Source organism: Centropristis striata, chromosome 9, assembly GCF_030273125.1.
Source record: "Centropristis striata isolate RG_2023a ecotype Rhode Island chromosome 9, C.striata_1.0, whole genome shotgun sequence".
Lineage (NCBI taxonomy): Eukaryota > Metazoa > Chordata > Actinopteri > Perciformes > Serranidae > Centropristis > Centropristis striata.
This window is the reverse complement of record NC_081525.1, coordinates 36,489,193-36,511,812: the sequence shown is the minus strand read 5'-3', so window position 1 is coordinate 36,511,812 and position 22,620 is coordinate 36,489,193. Positions and strand designations below refer to the sequence as shown.

Genomic DNA, 22,620 nt, shown 5'->3' with positions numbered 1-22,620 from the left:
AACAAGACTTATGGTTACATCAGCTGTCTACTACGACTGACCTCAAGAAGTTGCCCATCACATAAGCCAGCTGCACCCGAATGCATGCACTCAAGTCCAATGGTGTCAGATAAGCCAGCAGTACATAATAAGTATCTTGGTTGTTTTGTGTCTGGTGGTCAAAAAGAAGGGGCAGAGGTGTTTAAAAGAGAGAAACCCGATTCCCTCTGGAGAAGATGTGGGGACAGTATCTTAGACTAATTTGGCCCATGGTCGAGAAAAAAGACACTTGAATTAATTGGGTTCAAAAATTACATCATTTCGCCCTCTGTTCATTTCAGTGACACATTTGCTAAAAGGATTTGTGGAAAATTAATTAAATAGCCGGGCTGTTTTCAAACAAAGAAATTCATAGTTAACCAACACTCTGATTTTATTGAAATCAAGAAGTTTGACAGATCTGTCAAACTGAGTTTCTCCATAAAGAATCAAGCAAAAGAAATACGGTAATCTTGTTTAAATCATAGATGTGCTACAGAGTTTTATGAAAATAAGCTTGTTCATCCTGAAAAAAATAAAAATAACAAACGACTAGTCAACTAAAGAAATCCCAACTAAGGCCAAAATTACAGATTAGTTAACAAGAGGGGCAGCCCTATATTTTTGCACTTTTTATAGTCTCAAAATCAACCTGCGACACAAGGTAAGGTTTTCAAGCCATCCACTTTAATGAAATGTTGACTCAGGTGACCTTGTTAAATACTACTAATTCATTTGAGCAGATACAGCATAGTATACATTTTAAGTTACAACATATAGCAGATCCACATATGGATGTATTTAAAACCAAGTTCTCCACATAATACATTTGAAGAATGCCATTAGCCAGCGGTGCAGCAGTGAGGGAGGACTTCATTTGACCGAATGGAACAGTTTGTGTGACACCTGCAAAGGACAGAAGAGGCAATAAATAAATACATGCAGACATACAAACACTGTAATGTAAGATTAAACTTTGGTGCCTCAAAACAAAGTACCATTGGTAATGTAACCTTTGTGCGATACTGGCAAGACTAGTGTTAGCCATGCTATCACACGGCTAACAAAAATACTTCTAATGAACCTTGTGGGTGTATTTTTAATCTCTCTTTTTCCTGCTAATTGTCACACTTACACAGTGGTCCCGAGCATGCAAGAAGTCAAACAGCTCCTCAGTACAATCCTCCAACGTTGAAGACCGGGAGCCAACTCTGGTCTCACAACTCTCCAGGCGCTCCCGAGTGTGAACGCAGTGCTCCGTCTCTTCACACTTCTGTCGCATCGTTTCAAGAGGATCCTGAAACAAAATACGTAGAGTATATTCGGAATATGCACCTTGATGAATGAAGGGGACAACACTTGAGTATTTCACTCAGGACAAACAAAATATTTGAAACATCTAAGCAACACAGCCAAACTACAACCTCCAAAATCTCCATGAAGCTATAACTGATTACTGAGTGTAGCTCCCTTTATCCACAAGGAGACAAAAAAACACTCAGAGAAATGTCTCTTTCCAGTTTAACATAACAGAATGGTGGTATGGAGCATGGCGTTAATCAGTAAAATTGGTGTTATGATGTTAACTTTAGTTCTTGTTTGTTGAGAGAGAAAAGGCCTCATGTATTACCAGACAAACTTCCAGAGGGAGGGGGAGGTAAAACAGATGGCCTGAAACGACCTCTGGTTATAGACCAGTTTGTACTTCTTTTATTTAACCTAAAATGGTCCTTTCCTTGCTTGACAATTTGATGTATTCAGTAAAGTTCAATGAAATCGAATGAAAGGGTGATCAAACCGGTAATCCTACAATACACAGTGACTGATAACATATTTAGATTCTGAAGTAGGTCTGCAAAGCACTTACCACCATATCTTCCTCTTCCTCCTCCTCCTCCTCTTCCTCCTGAAATAGACATGACATGATCAATATTTTTGTATTTACCTCAAGCCATCATGCAGTATGTATCGTTAGCTGTCGTTTTGGTATTAATCACACATTCAGCAATTAAAATGACAATGAAGAACGACAACATTGTGACTGTGCTGCATAAATCAACATCAAATTGTTTCTGAACGACGATGAAATTATTCATTTGGCTAATGCTAATATAGCCTAACGTTAGCTTGTTAGCCGTGTTGTGTTGTGTTGGTTTGCTAGCTGAAATAACCAAACGTCACTGGCATAGCAGAGCTATCTTGAATCTTTAAAACCTACTAACATCCTCGGGCTCGCCGTTCATGATCATCTTGTCCTCGAAAACCATGATTTTAGTGCTCCTGTCCTTAAATGACCGGCTGTCAAATCTAGAGAGTTGGAGGACACAGCAGGTCACACGAGCAGAGCGGATAGCTGTCAAGTCAGCGACAGTTACACCCACAACTTCCGGTTACCAGACTTTCACAACAAACCTCCTCTTTACCAACCTTGTTTCCGTAATAATAGTTTTTCGGAGACAGAACAGGAACACGAAAACCACAACGTTTCCTGCCAGCATTAGCTAGGACCGTTTACCTAACAATCACCCCTTCACTTACTCAGAAGCAATTTTTCACACTTTGCAACTTTTTCAACCAAGCAAAAAAATGTTTTATTTTGAAGTCAGAATTGTCTGTCGTTTACTTCCCCACTGAGGAGTTTTACTACATCAGCTGAAAAACAAAGTAGACATATAGGCCCATAGACATATATACATATGTCTATGTATAGGCCTACTTTTGCATACTTTTTCATACTTTCTTTACGCCTTACTCTAATGATCTGAACCACCCCCTTATATACAATTAAGGGAAGTCTTAATGTTTGTTTCCAGTTTTGTTGTTTATGGCAGGTGCTTTGCAGTTTCAACCAATAGTATATCTCTGCAGACCCGGAGACTGCAGATTCAGACCTACAATTCTAGACCTATTGTATATGGCGCCCCCTACTGGATTGATGTAGAACTGCAGGAGACTGCACATTCAGACCTGCATTTCTGGACCCGCAGTTCTTTAAAACTGCATCTAAAATCAGCATCACACCCAAACACCGCTTTTTGAAATAAGTTAAACTTGTACTACAATTTACAATTTTAAAATAAAAAAATATAAAAATACTAAGATTTAATTATTGAAGAAGCATGAAGCTTCTAACTAAAGAATTTCCCTCCAGAAATCAGTCTGATTCTGATGAAGCTAAAAGTCTCTCTTCTAACAGTTTAAAGGTTTAGTACACCCCGATAATAAACAGTAGTAATAAAAGGTGATTACACCAAAATACAAAATACCAACTAATGATTAAAGGTTTGTTACACCCATGTTTTCTTTACGTTAAATCACACCCAAATTTGTATTTTTGTAACCATTTATATAATGTACACATGCTGTTTGATCCAACCATTTCAGGTCTTATTTCTTAATATTTATCAGAGCACAAAACTTGCACTGCATTGATCAAACTCACTTTTGTTGTGGGAATGTCAAACAAAGGGTGTGAAATACTGAAATGGTTTAACATGTGAACAAATTAAAGAATAAATGAAAGTTATCTGAACACAAAATAAAACAACAAAAAATAAAAACAAAGAATGACACTATATATATATATATATATATATATATATATATATATATATATATATATATTCAGTTACGTCATCAGGAAGAGCTGCAGAGAAAAAAAATAAACCAAACACATCGCAAAATTGAAAACAGAAACACTTAAAAAAAGAAAGAAATATCAGAGTCTACACTGAAATACTGAAGTTTCTGGAGAATAGCAAATACACTATCACATTGACATATTAACAATATTACCTACCATTTCACCAGTGCCCCTTCCTTCCTCATCTGCCTTTCAATCCTTTGACAAAACTCCTCCACTTCACTGTAAAGGTAAACAGACAACATAATAATAAAAAGAGAGTAAAACGGCTGAAAAATATTAACTTTGATTAATTAAGCAGACATAAACAAGACCAAAACCTAATAATAGACAAAAATACATTTTGGATATTCTGCGCTTGATGAGCTTAATTTCTGTCCAATACATCTCTATATATATGCTATAGAGTAGCCTAATATTAATGTAGATGAAAAGTGATATAATGTGATTACAGTGATATAAATGCATGTGATATACAATATGATGAATCCTTCAGGCCTGAACCTTACCTGAAAAAAAAGTGTTAATATTTGTTTTAGGCTCAGTGACTAATAGTATTTGGTTTCCTTTGCCAAAGGGGTAAAGAAGACAAAGTCCACTATAACAAACAGGTCTTTGCTTTGCAGCCAAGAGCTGATAACATAAAGCTTTAAGAGAGATGACTGATTGCCTTTTATCTAACAAGAGAAGCATAGAAAACACAGGCTGCAACTACACAGACTCCAGCTCTTGTTTGCATCATGGATTCAATCTTTTCTGTTTTTGGACCCTTTATTAACTGGGATGTCAGAAGTCTGCTGCTCTTCACTGTAGTTTTCATCCTCGCTGCAGATTATTTTAAGAACCGCCGGCTGAACACCTTCCCTCCTGGACCCTGGATGTTTCCTATTGTGGGCAACATATTCACTGTGGATCACAAAAGGCTCCATGAGAGCATGACACAGGTAGATCAATAGATAAATACATACAATTAGATTACAACAGGTCAACTGACAGGACTGTTTCTGTTATATGAAGCATCATACTTTTCCTCCTCTCTTAAATTCACTCACAGTTAACAGGACAATATGGAGATGTGTACAGCATGCGAATGGGCCAGACATGGATTGTGGTGTTAAACCGGTTTGAGGTTCTGAAGGAAGCTCTGGTAGAACAGGGAGACAGTGTGTCAGAGCGTCCAAATCTCCCTATGGTGCTGGACATAACCCGTGGACGAGGTGAGAGGAGATCCCACACACAGAGACTAAAAGACTGAGTAGTAAACTCACTACTATTGTGAGTCCTGTGATATTTATACAGGAAATAATTGTGGAGAGAATATACCATTCCTTCTTTTTCCTTACTTCTCCATGCTTTTTTTTCTAAATCCATTTTTGATATCTTTCCCATCAGGTATATCTTTCAGTACCACATGGAAGCAACAGAGGCGTTTTGCACTTTCAACCCTAAAAATGTTTGGATTTGGCAAGAAGTCCCTTGAACCCATCATCCTGGATGAATTTACATATTGTGCAAAATACTTCAACAGCTATAAAGGTAAATAGTGATTTCACAGGGACACATTGAGATGATAGACAATGACAAATGATGACAGATGAATGACAAATTCAAAAATGTCATCAAATGTTCTGTTTACTTGTGCAGGGAAGCCATTCGATCCACACCTCCTACTAAGCAACACTGTCTCCAACGTCATCTGCTCCCTGGTTTTCGGTCATCGCTTTGAGTATGAGAATGAGAAGTTTCAGACGCTGATGAAGTGGTTTGGAGAAGGTATCGAGATTCAAACTTCCATTTGGGGCGAGGTAGAGAATTTTAAAGATATTTATGAAATCTTAATGCTGTCAACTATCATTGTGCAATACTCTCTTCATTGTTAAACAGTATGCAGGTGCAAAATATGTATTACATATATATCTCAAGATGGAAAGTGTGTAAGATGCACAACAGCTCATGTGTCAATGCAGTTCAATATTCTGAAGTGATTGTGATGAACAGAATATCTGGTAATGCTTTATATTAAGGTCCTTGTAATAACCATTAATTAACAAGTAATAAGGCATTGTTCTCGCTTTAGATCCCTTTGGCTGCAAAAAGCATAGTTAAATGTTAACAAGTGCATAATTAACTTATAACAGATGAGCAATAAAGTATATTTTAATATCAATAAGCAAACAAAGGATTAATAAAAGCATGGCAAAGACATATCAATAAGCATCTTGTAAGGACTTACAAGGGCCTTATTACTTGTTAATTAATGGTTATTACAAGGACCTTAATATAAAGCATTATCGAATATCTTTTTCTGAAATGCCTTATTGGTTGGAATGCTGGAGGCATAATTTCAGAAATATTTGACATATTCCAGAAGTTTTTTCTGTCCTCAAATGAATGAGGAATCTGACAAAATAAAATCAAACTTTTTTCATCCATTATTTTTCATGCTTTCAGCTAGAAACTCCATTCACACCTTAAAAATGTTTCCCATCTCTCCGACATTCTATATATCATTCAACTTTCAAATCCCATTAAAAATATTTATATATATTATATTTAACCTTGTTATATTTTACCTTATTTGAAGTTTAGTAAAAAAGCTTTCTTTTTTTTTTTTTTTTCACATTTTAAGATGAGTGTGTGTTGCAACGACTGTAATGTTCAACCATGACTCAGCACCTTTAGACAGCTGACTCGATTTCCATCATGGGACCTTTGTCTCTAATGTTGTGTCCTATCACCATGAGTCACTTTTATCACTTTTAGCCAATTGGCTACATTTACATCAGTTTCTCTCAATTTCTGACAGGTGTATCGCTCTTCAACGTTTTTTGGGACCTCTGTCTCCACGTACTACTGTTGCGTTTTATCACTAGATCTCCTCAACCATGACTCAACTCTTTTCCTACTACTTTTCTTTTCTTCTTTATCTTACCCCTTTAAGCCTCCATTGCAGTGTAGCATGAGCTCTTCAATGAACTTATTCCCCATTTTGTTTACATTATTGTCAACTACCTCTACTACTTCAAATTCTTGTTGCTACTACTTCAACTTCTTCTAATATTTTTTATATTATTATTATTATTATTATTATTATTATTATTATCATCATTATTCCTCTATTCATTTCATTCATGTTAATTCCACCCAATCCCACTTTTCAAACTATTTCCGCCAGCATGGCAGCATAGCGTCAGCTATTCAGCATCCAGCATTCCCACCTCAATTTCTTCAGAAATTGCATTCTCTAGTAACTATGTTGCTTGCTCTACTCTGCAGCTTTATAACGCATTCCCTCTGCTGATGAGACGTTTGCCAGGGCCACATCAGAGATTTGTGCACATCTGGACTTCTGTAATGGAGTTTGTCAGAGCTGAGATGAAGAAGCACAAACAGAACTGGGATCCCTCAGACCTAAGAGACTACATTGACTGCTACTTGAATGAGATTCACACGGTGATTGCCACTAAATGTTTGTTTTTCAGTTTGTTCGCCCATCCCATTCTCCTGAGAGCCATATCTTAGAAACACTTTTACCATGGCCTATGCACAATCTTCTCACACCTTATCTATATCAGCATACACCCTTTTTAATCAAGCACAGCAAAGCATTTTCAACATTGTCATGGTCCTGTGCAGATTAAAAGGTTTTGACTCTATGTTTAACACATGTCATAGGTTGGACTGAAGACTAAAGGTGTAACACAGAATTGATTGACACTGACAAATTTATCCTAAATGATGTTGCAGTATGTTTTAACACATGTATTTATATATGTTCTCAGAATAAGGGGCAAGCTAACAACACTTTTGATGAAGAAAACCTGATTACGTGTGTCTTGGATCTGTTTGGGGCTGGCTCTGAGACCACAGGCACCACCCTGCGCTGGGCTTTCCTCTACATGGCAAAGTACCCCGAGATCCAGGGTAAGAACAATGACCAAGCTAATGAAAAAAAATGTTTATTGGTGGTAATATCTCAAAATTGTATACATCATGTAACTGTTTTTACTCCAAGGTGACAAATAATATAATAAAACATAATCACCAGTGTCCATTATATCAATTCTGTGCAACAAACATCTTTCTTAATAAATACTGTAAAAACTCATATGACTGGTTAAAGGTTACAAATCAACAGGAGCACAAATCTTTCTATTCACTAATGTGGCAGTGTTGCATTGTCTCTTTATGAGTCTTCTGCAGCCTGCTAATGAAATACTGTTTCAACTTATCGCCACCTGTTATACAGAAAAGGTCCAGGCTGAGATAGACAGAGTGATTGGACAGTCCAGACAGCCGTCCATGGACGATCGTGCAAACCTGCCCTACACTGATGCTGTTATACATGAGATCCAGAGGATTGGAAACATAGTTCCCCTCAGCCTGCCTCATATTACCACCAGGGGCTTGCACCTGAAAGGCTACACCATCCCAAAGGTAAATTCTTGCATTGACTTTTTTTCCTCACATGCACTACCATGTAACGTCTTCATGTATTGTCATTATGATTCCAATCACAGGGAGTTACAATAATCCCCAATCTGACCTCGGTGCTGTTTGACAAGACTGAGTGGGAGACGCCCGACACCTTTAACCCAGGACACTTTCTGAACAAGGAGGGCAAGTTTGTGAAGCGAGCTGCTTTCATCCCGTTCTCTGCTGGTGAGGAGCAACACAGTCACTTGTTTTATTAGTGTCTTTAACTGTTTGTACCGGAGCCTGGATCCTGTCCCAGATTATAGCAGGATATTACGTTATCCCTCACATAAGAATTGCAGATTGGCCCAGATAATACATACCTAATCACTTATCACTGCACTGTTAATCTAGTAATAATTGTATTTCACATGTAAGGCTTGCTATATGTTCAGGCCATGTGAATGAATTTTGTTTTGAGTTTGCAGGGATGGTCTTTTTCCACATCAAGTATTTTCATTGAGCCTTTTACAAAGTGGCTTAAAAGATCAGATGTGGTGCTCATCACTGCCTATTACAAGGGTACATAAACAGAGCCTCTTTTGTCTAGACCTAGAATCAGGACACAATGTGTAGTATTACCAGAACTGTCAGCTCTACTATCAATTAAGGCCTTATCAGAATGACAACTACATCTCAAATTAGTGTGGCCTCTGGGCCGAAAGCAATTTTCAGTTTGTTTCAGTTTATTTTTCTGCTTCAGGTAAGAGGATGTGTCCCGGTGAGAACCTGGCCAAGATGGAGCTTTTCCTCTTCTTCACCTCCTTCATGCAGCACTTCACCTTCTCCATGCCTGCTGGAGTGAAGCCTGTAATGGACTATCGATCTGGTGTCACTCGGGCACCGCTTCAATATGAAATCTGCGCGACACCACGCTAAGACAGACTCTAACATAACCACTTACCATTCGGGGTCCCTTTTTTTGAGAATTGGTGGTTGAGGGCAGTGGATGTTTAGAGGTGTGTCAAGTTGTTCTGGTCAAAAATATCTAATAAAAATTATTGAAACCTATTAGGTTGTATAAGGTGTCATAACATTAATATTATGCTATCTGAAGTCTATTTCCATGTTCAACTGTGTTCAATAAGTTGTTGCAGCAATTTTGGGGTTGATACCATTTGTGACACACATTTTGTGCTGAATAATGTAATTTAATTCATACTGAGAATAGATAATAATGGTCAGAAAAACCCTTCAGAATATAACATTAAAATATCAAGACATTTGGAACAACATAGAAGAATCTGAGCTGTGATTTGGGTTCAAAAACTTTGGTCATTTTGGAGATTGGATGGCAAGCACTTCTGTTCTTCAAACTGCTGAGAAACCACCTTATTGTCAATAGACCTAGGAAAGTTGTGTTCAAGTTTGTGGTTGTAAAGTTTCATGAGGCTGTGGTTATCCTAGAGGTCACAGCAGCTCATTTTATACTGTGAGATCGAGACTCAAGAAATGCCCTCACTGCAATGAACTGGCTACTACTGATGACTAACGTCATCCTACATGAAGAGAACTAGAGTAACAGCTTTCCATTGATACCAAGTTTATGTAATTCAAAGCCTGTTTAGGGAACCCAGTATGCGAAGCAGTTTTACAAACAGACCATATTCCCGCCCCTACGGAGCGCTCAAAAAGGCAAGGGAACGCACCCAAGACGGGGCCACAATCTAGCTGTCTCCCTATTGGCTGGTGAAACACACTATTTTAGGCGCAGGGCGGGACATCGTTCAGTCTGAGCAGACACCTCAACCTGAGAGGACGTGCGTGTTCTGGGTGCGAGCACAAAAGTTTTGAGAGTGCAGAGTTGAGATCTGAGCGCGTAGACTTTAGATTTGAGCGCGTAGACTTTAGATTTGAGCGCGCACAGGACATATTTGTGTGCGAGCGAAATGTTTGTATCCAAGAAGAAGAAATGTGAGCACAAGCATGTGATTTTTAAGTGCATGCACACATTTTGAAAGAAAGCAGCAGAAATCTGAGTGCGAGCGCAAAATGTGAGCATGAGGAGAACAAATCTGAGCACGAGAAAGACAAATTATGCTCTCAAACTGAAAATCTACGCTCTTGAATAAAGATAGGATAATTCTTCCAAAAGGTTCAAGATTCTGAAAGAAGCTCTTGTATATCAGGGCGACAGCCTTCCGGACCGCCCAGATCTCCCTCCGCTGCACAACACATCCTATGTTCTAGGTCAGAAGATGCAATAAACACAGATGCAGATGCAGAACCTTTTTGTTCAACTTACTGCTATTATGACTCCTAAGAAATTCATCTGAGAACATTTTTTGTTTGAGTATACTTTACATTCAAAGGTTATGTTTTACCACTTTCATGGCTATTTCTTGATTATAGGGTACATACAATATGCACTAAACAGGGACACACTATTATCTCACATCTTGATCTATATTATTACTTCACACATAAAACAAATACATTCCTGGTCATTGCTTTGAGTACCGTAGTGAGAAGTTTGTTCAACTTATGATTATTTTTGGAAAAGCAATTGAAATTGAAGGCTCCATTTGGGTACAGGTACAGCATGTTAAAGCTACTGGTGAAATCCTAATACTGTGTACCAGCCTTGTATAATACATTTCTTACTGTGTATGTAATTTATAGCACCCACATAGCTCACAATGGAAAATGTGTAAGGGTGCTTTCACAACTCAAAGTTTAGTCTGTTTCAATCAAACTCTGGTTTGGTTGAATCCTTGTTGCAGTGTATTTGCTCACTTTTAAACGCTCCAATCGTACTCAGATAAAAACAACCAGTCCAAGGCCACTTGCCAGAGGAGGGCCATTTCCAAACAAACCCTCATGCGGTTTGATTGCAGTGTAAACATAATCCGACCCAATGACAGGAAATGAACCAAACACAGGGAATGTGAGCTACCTGCGCGAGCATTTTGTGAGATGTAGCCTACATAGAGCGACAGATGCAACATGACTGGGAGAGGACTGATTTGGACTTCTCACTGCAGAATTACTGTATCAACACTTGTTCTTGGCATTTCTCTCCAAATTGGTTTGCTAGGAACACCAGAGCAGGATTACAAATAGTAAAAATCAAAGGTACTTGGGGTGTGTTGGGTTCCATGTTGCTTTCTTTCTTTCCAAGATCCGATAAGATTGTACTTGCTCATGGTGATATGGCAGTAAGCCTCTTTGTTTCTCTCAGTGTTTACATTTTCCATTGCCAACCTTCCAACCAATAAAAAATAATACTGCAGGACAGAATATTTCCAGCTCTCTGCCTTTCTCTTTATTTGGTCCGCTTACATTTATGCACTGTGACCAGACAAACCAAACTAAACACAAAAAGAACCAAAAGTAAAATTTTTTACTCTGATTCGGAACCAAACAGACTTGGGTTGTGAAAGCACCCTAAAATGCACAAAAGTGGATGGAGAGATGTAAAGGACTTCATTGGCGTTAAGATTAAGGAGCACCAACAGAACTGGGATCCCTCAGACCAAAAACACAACAACTGCTTCCTGAATGAGATTCAGATGGTGATTAGCATTAGAAGTAGCTTTGTTTTTCTTGTAGTGTGTTGTCCATCAGGGGTGATTACAGGATTTATTTTTACATGTGGTGTCACGGTGCAACCAAAGACGAGTCAGGAGGGGTAATGGGAAATCAGAAAATGTTATCAAAAATAAAAACAGCATTGAAATACGGCACAGTTTTTTCTTGTGCAGTTTCTAAAATTGGGGCCCCTTGAAATACAATGAATGACATGACATGGCATGACATGACATGACATGACATGACATGACATGACATGGCATTGTGACTAACCTCCCGACTGGTATGTGCTGAAAAGTTCAAACTCTGATGTGCCATGCCCTCTGCCTTACAGCGCTATCTTTTATGGCCTCATCTCCAACAGAGTACTTAGAATATTTTATAAGGTACAAGGTCCATCATCGATTAAAGGGGTTTTTTTTATAACCCTGGCTCTAAGAGCTCTGACATGTAGTTGCTTTAACTTATTTTTCAGTGTGTTTTAAGAAATGTATTTGTATATATGCTCAAGGTAAAAGGCAGGCTGATGATACATTTGATGAGGGAAACCTGGTTATCTGTGTCTTGAATCTGTTTGTGACTGCCTCTGAGACAACATCCACCACCCTGTGCTGGGCTTTCCTCCAAGTACCCCGAGATTCAGTGTAAGAACAATGACCCTCATGTTTCAAAGCACAAAATGCCAATTGGCTTTTATGCCAATTAAGTCTTTTGAAGCCTGCAGATTAATCACTGTTTCAACTTCTGTCTGTCACCACCTGTGACACAGAAAAATGTCCAGGCTGAGATAGACAGTGTGATTGTTTTATCAGTGTCTTTACAGGAGCCTGATTCATGTCCCAGATTACAATGAGACATATTGGTGTTCCTCACGTGATGATTGCAGATTGACATACCTAGAGGAAACTCTCATGATCAAGGAGAGAACACAGACAAGATGGAGGTTGGGAACTACATAGTTCTTTCGATGAATGCCAGTCACTGATTACTGACAAGACATGCAAAATTATTTAATTTTGTATGGAAGGCCCCTGATATGTTCATTTCAGGCTATTGTATTTTCATTTGGCTTTGCATAGATGTTAATATTTTTCTAAATAAAGTGTATCCACTGTATGCCAGGAGGGAGGAATGAAAAAGAGCAGGAATAGTGTTTATTGTTAAGGATCTGTTTTTTGTTTGGACCCCAAAGCAAAAACTGACACAAGAATGCATACAAAAAGCAGATTACTGTCCACCAAAAAACAAAAATTGCAGGCAGTGTCAAATACATTTTCAGTTGGTTTCAGTTAACCTGCAAAAGTGTGTCACTTGCTCAAAATGGATAGCTCATTACTCAAAAGCAAGTATTCATGTCAATGAAAGTGTCAAAGACAAAGTGGACTGAGGATCTTAGTGTCTGCTGAAACCAGCCTAACATGGATTTTTACATTACACGTCATTTAGCAGACGCTTTTGTCCAAAGCGACTTACAATAAGTGGATATCTAATGGATATTAGAAGATATTAGAAAATATATAATTAGAATCAGAAATGTCAACATTCCCAGGCAGTAGGTGTTGGTATACCTTAGCTAAGTGGTATAAGAAGAACAAGTTTTTGAAATCAGGTCATTTGAATTTGGCTGCCTATTTTAATTATATCAGATAAGAACAAACTTTAGCTCAGTCACGCCATACAAGAAATTATATTTGATCCCGTTAATTGAGTTTAGTAAATGTTTGACATATTTTTTTGGGGTCAAGTGGCCAAAGTCCAGTGTAATACGCAGGTCTTTATTGTGTTGCCAGGAGCCAATAACATCAAGCTTTGGAACGGAGGTAAGATAAGTTAAATAATTGGCTCCTGTCACTACCACCAGAGTTTTATCTCACAGGTGAAGCAAGGACAACACGGAGCAGCTACACAGACTCAAGCTCTTGTTTGCATCATGGATTCAATCTTTTCTGTTTTTGGACCCTATATTAACTGGGATGTCACAAGTCTGTTGCTCTTCACTTTAGTTTTCATCCTCACTGCAGATTATCTTAAGAACCGACGGCCGAACACCTACCCTCCTGGACCCCGGATGCTTCCTATTGTGGGCAACATATTCACTGTGGATCACAAAAGGCTCCATGAGAGTATGACACAGGTAGATCAATACATGTTAAATATATACTATTACAGTTTTTCTCACTCGCTTTGGTGCATTTCTCACATCATTATTTACATTCTCACAACAGTTTATACATTTCTCAAAACAATTAGTACAAACTGCAAAACCTAGTTGATAACCTGCAAAAGCGTGTCACTTGCTCAAAATGGATAGTTCATTCCTCAACAGCAAGTATTCACGTCAATGAAAGTGTCAGTCATCAAGATGAAAAGTCCTGACACCATGTTTATGAACAAGATAGTCAAATGGCACTGTATTTAGTGAGGTAACTGAGTACAACACACTGAATATGAATGTTTCACATTTTTAGTGCATATGCTCTTTGCAAATCTAATTTGTTCACAGGATTGTGCAAAAGGAAAAAAAAACAACCTTATTTACAACAAAAAATAAACATAAATATAAATAAACATTTTCAGGAAAAACATTTTTTTAGAAAAAAATATATAAAATTTGCTTGACAGATTTTGACAACTAGTTCAAACATTTTAGTATGCAATGACTCAAGCAATGAGATGAGGAATATTAGTTTTATATGGGATGGTTCATTTTGACTGACATGACATAAGCAATAATAATGTTATAAAACAGCAGAGAGTTGTATGAAAGTAATTGATGCATGTCCAAAAGCATTTGTAATTTGGTGTAAGCAAAGAAAAACTGCTTCTATGATGTGCACAAATGACAAAATGTTGTGGAGGTTAAACTGACTGTTATGCAAATGTTAATATTGATGTGAGAAATGCACCAAAGCGACTGAGAAAAACTGTAAATACAGCAGGTTGACTGACACCATTTCAGTTAGTCTGTTAAATGAACCATCATGCATTTCCTCCTCTCTCAAATCCACTCACAGTTAGCAGGAAGATATGGAGACGTGTACAGCCTGCGAATGGGTCAGACATGGATGGTGGTGTTAAACCGGTTTGAGGTTCTCAAAGAAGCTCTGGTAACTCAGGGAGACAGCCTGGTGGACCGTCCACTAAGAGCTCTGGATCAGGATGTAGTGCATGGACAAGGTGAGAGGACATAACACAGACAAATGTTTTGTATCTCTGTCAACTCGCTACTACTTTGACTCCTGTGTCTACTGATATGGGACATAATTGTTGAGTGATCACACAACATGACAACTTGACTAGCAGGGGGAGGTATACAATCAAGAGAAGGTAATTCTACTTTGAAATACAGAATGACACATTCTGACATACGTAATTGATCATAACACACTGAATGATAATGAAAAAAATATTGAGAATGCTAGTTAGAATCACAGTTCTGACATGATCCTGTTGAACCTGGTCTCACAGGAATCCGTGAAATAGCCACGGATTCGCTTAACTCAAAATCCGTGGAATAGCCACGGAATCACTCAAATTTCCGTGAAACTGACACGGATTTCGCTACAATGCAAGTTAATGACAGTCATATCCCGTGGCTATTGGTTTGTTCCAATAAAAGTCACGTGACTTTTAAGGTCCCGGCGGTCAGAACAAAAAACATGGCGGACAGTTCTCTCATTTTTAGTGAAAAAATCAATATTTTGACTTAGTTTTTGCATAAAAATGGATTTTGATCACATTTCTAGTGAGAAATATGTTTTATTTTCTAAATATTCACTCAGTGAATGTACATAATGACTTTGTATGTTGGAATAGCTACGGGATATGACTGTCATTAACTTGCATTGTAGCGAAATCCGTGTCAGTTTCACGGAAATTTGAGTGATTCTGTTCCACGGATTTTGAGTTAAGCGAATGCGTGGCTATTTTATGGATTCCTGTGAGACCATGTTGTCCTGTTAATATGTAATACTGTGTCATGCTGTTAAAATGAATTTTGCAATAATATCATGTCATGATATCTTGTTGTCATTGTTGGCATTTCCATTGACCTCAGATGATGGAAAATGGACTCTATGGGTAGAGTAAATTCTACCATTTACAGACAAATATCCATTATTACGAGCTTCGGTCTGACAAAAAGTATACCAATAATTGTGATTAATGCAGCAAATTTTGGAATTAGTTAGTTAAAAAAATTGTTATTGATGGGAAGCCCTTTTAAGCATAATCATTTTCCTTTATTTTCATGATTTTTATCCACTTTATTTTCTCTAAACTTCTTCCGGTGCATTTACCAGGTGTTATAAACAGTAATGGGAACATATGGAAGCAGCAGAGACGTTTTGCACTTTCAACTCTCAGATATTTTGGATTTGGCAAGAAGTCTCTTGAACCTGTCATCTTGGATGAATTTACATTTTGTGCAAAAGACTTCAAAAGCTATAAAGGTAAATAGTAAATCCACAACAACACATATAACAATGAAATACATGGCAAACACATAATAAACATCTACTTTTCTGTTTAATTGTGAAGGTAAGCCACTGAATCCACACCTCATCATGAGCAACGCTGTCTCCAACATTATCTGCTCCCTGGTTTTTGGTCATCGCTTTGATTATGGTGATGAGTCATTCCTGAAACTGATGAGGTTGTTTAGTGAAGCACTCGAAATTGAAGGATCCATTTGGGCACAGGTACAGCATTTTAAAGCTGTTGATGAAATATTAAAGAAATACTTCACATTTAAAAATGACAATTTGAAAATCAATTACACACCCTGTGTTAAATGCTACATGAATGTAGGATCTTAAGAGTAAATCCTTGATGAACTGAAGTAAATGATGACCATGTTAAGCAACAAAAATACATGATACAAACATTTTTTTTTTACAAACCCTTACACAACTTATAATCCAAGTCTTATTTTACTATTAATTTGCCCAACACTTCCCAACACATGCATTTTTCTAAAATCTTGCTACTGGTCCGAACTTACTAAGACAAATGTGTAGTTGAAATACTGATACTGATATACAAACACACAGAGAGACACAGGGAAATGTTGAAAACAAGAAGAAAAACAAATAAACACTCAGGATCCAGAGAGGTACAGCCATGACTGTGACAATTGTCCAATCTGCTCTACTTTTCAGCTTTACAACGCATTCCCTCTGCTGATGAGACGTCTGCCAGGACCACATCAGACATTCCTGCACACCTGGAAAGATGTAAAGGACTTCATACGAGTTGAGCTCAAGGAGCACAAACAGAACTGGGATTCCTCAGACCAGAGAGACTACATCGACTGCTACCTGAATGAGATTAACACGGTGATTGGCATTAGATGTAGCTCTGATTTTCCTATAGCGACTTGCTCATGAAGATGTTTTTTCAAACCTAGTGGTTTTTCACCTTCAATCCCGATTCCAAAAATGCTGAGAAACGGTCAAAAATGTAATTAAAAAACAGAATAGGATCATTTGCTAATCCTTTGTGAGATTTATTCAATTGAAAACTGCCCAAAGCGGTGAGTAGGTTTACTTTCATAACATGAAGTATCATAAGTACAATGCTTTAGTGTTTCAAATATTCTATGTCTCTTGATGGGAAAATGCACCAAACTCCACAGGACCACTGTCATTATCCAGGAAAACTGATTTGTGTTTTTAAAAATCAGATATAACCTGCTCTGTAGCTGGTAGCATCATTATCATTTATGACCTTATCTTCAACAGCAAACATTCCCTTTAATATAACAATCAGTCAATCTGACCCAAGGACAACAAAACTGTTGTAAACAAACAAAACAAGTCTTTTGGTCCTAAATTCCTAAACAAAGGGGAAAATGAGTGGTCATAGGTTGGACTGAAGACTAAAGGTGTAACAAAGAATTGATTGACACTGACACATTTATCCTAAATGATTTTGCAGTATGTTTTAACACATGTATTTATATATATTCTCAGAGTAAGAGGCAGGCTGACAACACTTTTGATGAAGAAAACCTGATTATGTGTGTCTTGGATCTGTTTGTGGCTGGCTCTGAGACCACATCCACCACCCTGCGCTGGGCTTTCCTCTACATGGCAAAGTACCCCGAGATCCAGGGTAAGGAAATGGCATGGCTGATGTTACAATGTCATTTGGCAGACACTTCTTTTTAGAGTGCATACAACACAACAAAAGATGAAGTCAGAAGACAACACATGAGTAAGTGGCATGGGTTAAGTCTGAGTCCAATAGGACGTAGGTGCTATCAGGCAGTGCATAAGGACTGAAATGAGTCAATACAGGAACTCAGGCACAGAAGAAAGTGGCTGAAACCAGGAATGGTGTACAAAAAAATCCAACTTTTAATTGTAGATCCAATAGGTGAAAACAATCCAAAATGACATACCAGTGATTCACAGAAAGGATTCCAAAAACAAGGGGAAGCCTAATTACAAATGAGACACAGGTGTGTGGGGAAAACAGGAAGACAAAAACTAAAACTACAAAATAAAACAGGAAGTGCACACAAAAGACAAGCAGATTACAAGGACAGTGCAAATACGGTTGTTTAGAAGAGGGGGTCTGTGCCAGTTGCTGTTTCGTAGGCAAAAGAAAGGGTTTTCAACTTGATGCGGGCAGCAATGGGAGCCAGTGCAGCGATATGACAAACGGAGTGACGTGCTTTTTTGGGCTGGTTAAAGACCAGAAGCACCATCACATTTTGGAACATCTGCAGAGGCTTGAAGGTGCATTCAGGGAGACATGAGAGTTGCAGTAGTCCAAACGTGATATCCTGAGGGCCTGTACCAGGACTTGTGTTGTTTGCTCAATCAGGTAGGGTCTAATCTTCTGAATGTTGAATAGGGATAATCAACATGATCGAGCAATTGTGGCTGCATGAACTTAAAGGTCATTGGTCATCAATCATGACATCCAAGTTTCGGGCGGAGCTTGTGGGCACGAGTTGCATTGATCCAAGCAGAATTTGGTTGATATATAGCAAGAAGCTCAGCCTTAGAGAGGTTGAGTTCAAGGTGGTGTTCTGACATCCATGTAGAAATATCGACAAGGCAAGCAGAGATATGAACTGAGACTGTGAGGTCGTTTGATGGAAGTAAATGGTGAATGGACTGCACTTATATAATGCTTTTATCCAAAGCGATTTACACTACAGACTGTGCTCATTCACCCACTCTACTGGTGGCAGAGGCTACCTGCCACCATTCGGATTTCATTCATACACAGATGAACACAGAATTGGGAGCCATTTGGGGTTCAGTATCTTGCCCAAGGATACTTGGACATGTAGACTGCCATGGTCAGGGGATTGAAACACCGACCTTCCATCATAGGGTGGCCGCTCTACCAACTGAGCTACTGCTACAACTTCTGCCTTTGCCTCTCCTACACAGAAAAGGTCCAGGCTGAGATAGACAGAGTGATTGGACAGTCCAGACAGCCGTCCATGGAAGATCGTGCAAACCTGCCCTACACTGATGCTGTTATACATGAGATCCAGAGGATGGGCAACATAGTTCCCCTCAGCCTGCCTCATATTACCAACAGGGACATCCAGCTGGGAGGCTACACCATCCCAAAGGTCAGTTCTCGTAATTACTTTTTTCTCATATGCACTACCATGTAAAGCAGGGGTGGGCAATTAATTTTCCCAAGGGGCCACATGACCAATACCACGAAGGTTACAGGGGCCGGACCAAAACTCAGAACTAAATTCTGTTCAATATTAATGTAATCGCTTTATAAAATATAGTAAATTATCTGGTTTTGCTACTGATAGGAATACATGTTATGATAAGACTGTTAATGTGGAGTAAATCAAATATAGCAGTAAAAAGTAGTAAATACTCCAATCACTATATCACTTTTCAATTTATTTTAAACACACCTGTAAATGACATTTAGCAAGGTTCATATTTATGTTTTTGTATTACATAGCTTGTTTTTCATGTTTGTACATTTTTTAAGGTGTTTTACAATGTTGTGATGCTTTTATTTTTGAAAAGGTGCCATCCAGTGTAAAACGGGTGCTTTAATTTTGAAAGGTAGTGACAGGAAATAACAGGTAGAACGGTTAAATGAAAAAACGAGCGGTAAATAATGAGTGCGTCCTAATTCATATAAAGTTGATATAAAGTATCAAAAAGGCTTCTATAGTGGCTGACTGACAGGACACAAGGTTTGTTAAAGTTTATTTTATTCTCTCATATATATTAGTGGCTATATTTGTTGTCTTAACTATAGTAAAAGTGCTTGTTAGCTCTAGTGCTAATGCTAATGTTTGCTATTTTTTTCAAAATAAAAGCACTGCGGTTATATTGATTTCTAATTTCTGGGTAACCTCACGCCCAATGCCCAGGTCTGATGTAAAGTCTTCATGTATTGTCATTATGGTTCCAATCACAGGGAGTTACAATAATCCCCAATCTGACCTCGGTGCTGTTTGACAAGACTGAGTGGGAGACGCCCGACACCTTTAACCCAGGACACTTTCTGAACAAGGAGGGCAAGTTTGTGAAGCGAGCTGCTTTCATCCCGTTCTCTGCTGGTGAGGAGCAACACAGTCACTTGTTTTATTAGTGTCTTTAACTGTTTGTACAGGAGCCTGGATTCTGTTGCAGATACACTGGTATACTATGATGTCCCCCACATAATGATTGCAGATTTGCCCCAAGGGAACCATCATGATCAAGAAAAGAACACAGAGAAGATAAAAGCCAGGAATCAGAACTACGTCCTTCTTGTGATGAATGCCAGTCACTGATTGAACTTGTTATTAAAAGGATCACAGCTGAATGTCTAGTCTAGGCTTGTGATTTTAGTTTTGAGTTTGTTATTTTGCAGAGCTGGTAATCCATTTTATGTGTTAAGTATTTCAACTCTATACAACAAGGGTGAAATTATAAATATCAAGAATGTTACAATACAATACAATATATTAATATTACAATACAAGGAGGGCACCAGCAGAGCCCAACTTTTCTGATGTCTGGATAATGATCTTGGTAAACATCTGAACTAAAATCAGGACAAAATGTATAATACCTGAACAGCCATCGATTTTACTTCCCGTGGAGGCCTTATGTTGTCTAAAATGTGTTTGACCTCTGGGCCAAAACTGTCTGTAAAAGCAATTTTCACTTTGTTTTCCTGTTTTAGGTAAGCGATTGTGTCTCGGTGAGAGCCTGGCCAAGATGGAGCTTTTCCTCTTCTTCACCTCCTTCATGCAGCACTTCACCTTCTCCATGCCTGCTGGAGTGAAGCCTGTCATGGATTTCAACTTTGGCACCACTTTGGCACCATGTCAATATGAAATATGTGCAACCTCACGCCAAGAGTAGCTCAAACATTAAAAATATATGTTTCAAAGAGCAATGAGCTTTTCTTCTTTTTATCACTGTGACATGGTTTAGAGAATTATGTTTACCTTTAATTTTAGATGACGTGTCAGTCTATAGACTTTTCATTAGAAGTCTCTTATTGCCAACACCAAAGCCCTAATGTATTGTTTATTTTTTTTAGTGTCACTTTTGGTGTAATGTGATGTGGTTCATCTGTCCTGAGCTGGGTAGAAAATTGTATTAAAGTCACCTCTGATTTTGAAAGCTGATGTCGAAATTTTTTTAAGAATCTGAAAAAATTACGGGACAATGTTCCGTCATCTGTACTTTTTGTTTGTTTAATTGTTTAATGGATTAGAGGAACCTTTTTATTTACCAAAATTGAGACTCTTAAATTGAGTTATACAGGGAAAAATATATTTGAAATGTTGAGGTAATTTTTGTGTTCCTTTTCGTATAGTTTTAAATATGTCAATATGTGATTAGACAAGCAAATGAGACAAGAGCTGGCTGAATGGAAGCTAGCTGTGGATAAAGACGAAAGACCAAAGCAAATGCCAAGGTAATAAGTGAGTGGAAATATCTGTCAGGTTCGGTCTCAGTTTACGTTGATTACCTTTCGCTGCGTCCTTACAACATTATTTTCGGTAACGCTTTATATTAAGGTCCTTTTAATAACCATTAATTAACAAGTAATAAGGCATTGTTCTCTCTTTAGATCCCTTTAGCTGCAAAAAGCATAGTTAACTATTAACAAGTGCATTGTTAACTTATGATAGATGAGCAATAAAGCACATTTTAATATCAATAAGCAAACAAAAGATTAATAAAGGCATGGCAAAGTCATAATGGGTGGGTTATGGGCGTTTGTAATGCTATTATAAGATACTCATGAGGCTTTTATTAATGTTCTTATCATACATCTCTTATAGCCTGCTATTAGCTGTATTATAATGCCATTATTACAAGGGCCTTATTACTTGTTAATTAATGGTTATTACAAGGACCTTAATATAAAGCGTTACCTTATTTTCTTCTTCACAGAAAAAGAAAGGATCTAAAAGTGGGAAGAAGAAAAAAAAGGAGAAAGATTTAAGATCTGATAGGTGAGGTCACATAGAGGATGCATGAATGAAACACACGGTTTTGATTATTAAATTGAGTTTCATGAAGTTGATAAATTAGTCAATGGAAAAAACAACCACATCATTTATTCACGTCTACTAGGACTCTTGAGTCTCTGTGTCAGGAGCTAGACTGCAGGATTACATGGGTAATACTTTGAATGTGGTTTGTGTAAACTGCTGTGCCATCTTTTAGATCTCATTGTGTCCATCATTCTTTATAACTGCACACAAGCTTTAAATCTGATTGCAATCAATGTGCAGATGTAGAGCTCTCATAATCAAGCACTTTTTAAAGTCAAGGTAACTGTAAAGTCTTTAATGCTGCCCTCTTCTGGTTTGTGATAGACAAAACACTGATCTAAATTAACAATTTCTAACAGGCACATTATTATTTGTGCATAGGAAAATTATTTTTGCAGTTTTCCCAATGATTCAAGATATTAATACTTTTATTCCCTCTTGTTGGTAG

General features: G+C 37.9%; 3 protein-coding genes across 3 annotated transcripts; 2 read left to right on the top strand and 1 right to left on the bottom strand.

The window, feature by feature from the left end:
* Positions 1 to 683: 683 nt before the first annotated feature.
* Positions 684 to 2,388, bottom strand: LOC131977234 (cytochrome b-c1 complex subunit 6, mitochondrial). The gene is made up of 4 exons (XM_059340439.1): positions 2,241 to 2,388; positions 1,886 to 1,924; positions 1,154 to 1,315; positions 684 to 924 (listed from the first exon to the last, which is right to left on the bottom strand). Exons 1-4 carry the CDS (start codon positions 2,283 to 2,285, stop codon positions 892 to 894), a joined length of 279 nt encoding a protein of 92 aa, XP_059196422.1. The 5' UTR covers positions 2,286 to 2,388; the 3' UTR covers positions 684 to 891.
* A 1,922-nt stretch (positions 2,389 to 4,310) lies between these two features.
* On the top strand, positions 4,311 to 10,273 carry LOC131977229 (cytochrome P450 2J2-like). Its single transcript, XM_059340435.1, has 9 exons — positions 4,311 to 4,605; positions 4,716 to 4,878; positions 5,054 to 5,197; positions 5,306 to 5,466; positions 6,938 to 7,114; positions 7,444 to 7,585; positions 7,911 to 8,098; positions 8,182 to 8,323; positions 8,841 to 10,273. The coding sequence occupies exons 1-9, from the start codon at positions 4,402 to 4,404 to the stop codon at positions 9,014 to 9,016; spliced, it is 1,497 nt and encodes a 498-aa protein (XP_059196418.1). The 5' UTR covers positions 4,311 to 4,401; the 3' UTR covers positions 9,017 to 10,273.
* A 3,325-nt stretch (positions 10,274 to 13,598) lies between these two features.
* LOC131977222 (cytochrome P450 2J6-like) lies at positions 13,599 to 21,295 on the top strand. The gene is made up of 9 exons (XM_059340425.1): positions 13,599 to 13,802; positions 14,683 to 14,845; positions 15,970 to 16,119; positions 16,208 to 16,368; positions 16,828 to 17,004; positions 17,641 to 17,782; positions 19,078 to 19,265; positions 20,090 to 20,231; positions 20,843 to 21,295. The coding sequence occupies exons 1-9, from the start codon at positions 13,599 to 13,601 to the stop codon at positions 21,022 to 21,024; spliced, it is 1,509 nt and encodes a 502-aa protein (XP_059196408.1). The 3' UTR covers positions 21,025 to 21,295.
* Positions 21,296 to 22,620: the final 1,325 nt, after the last annotated feature.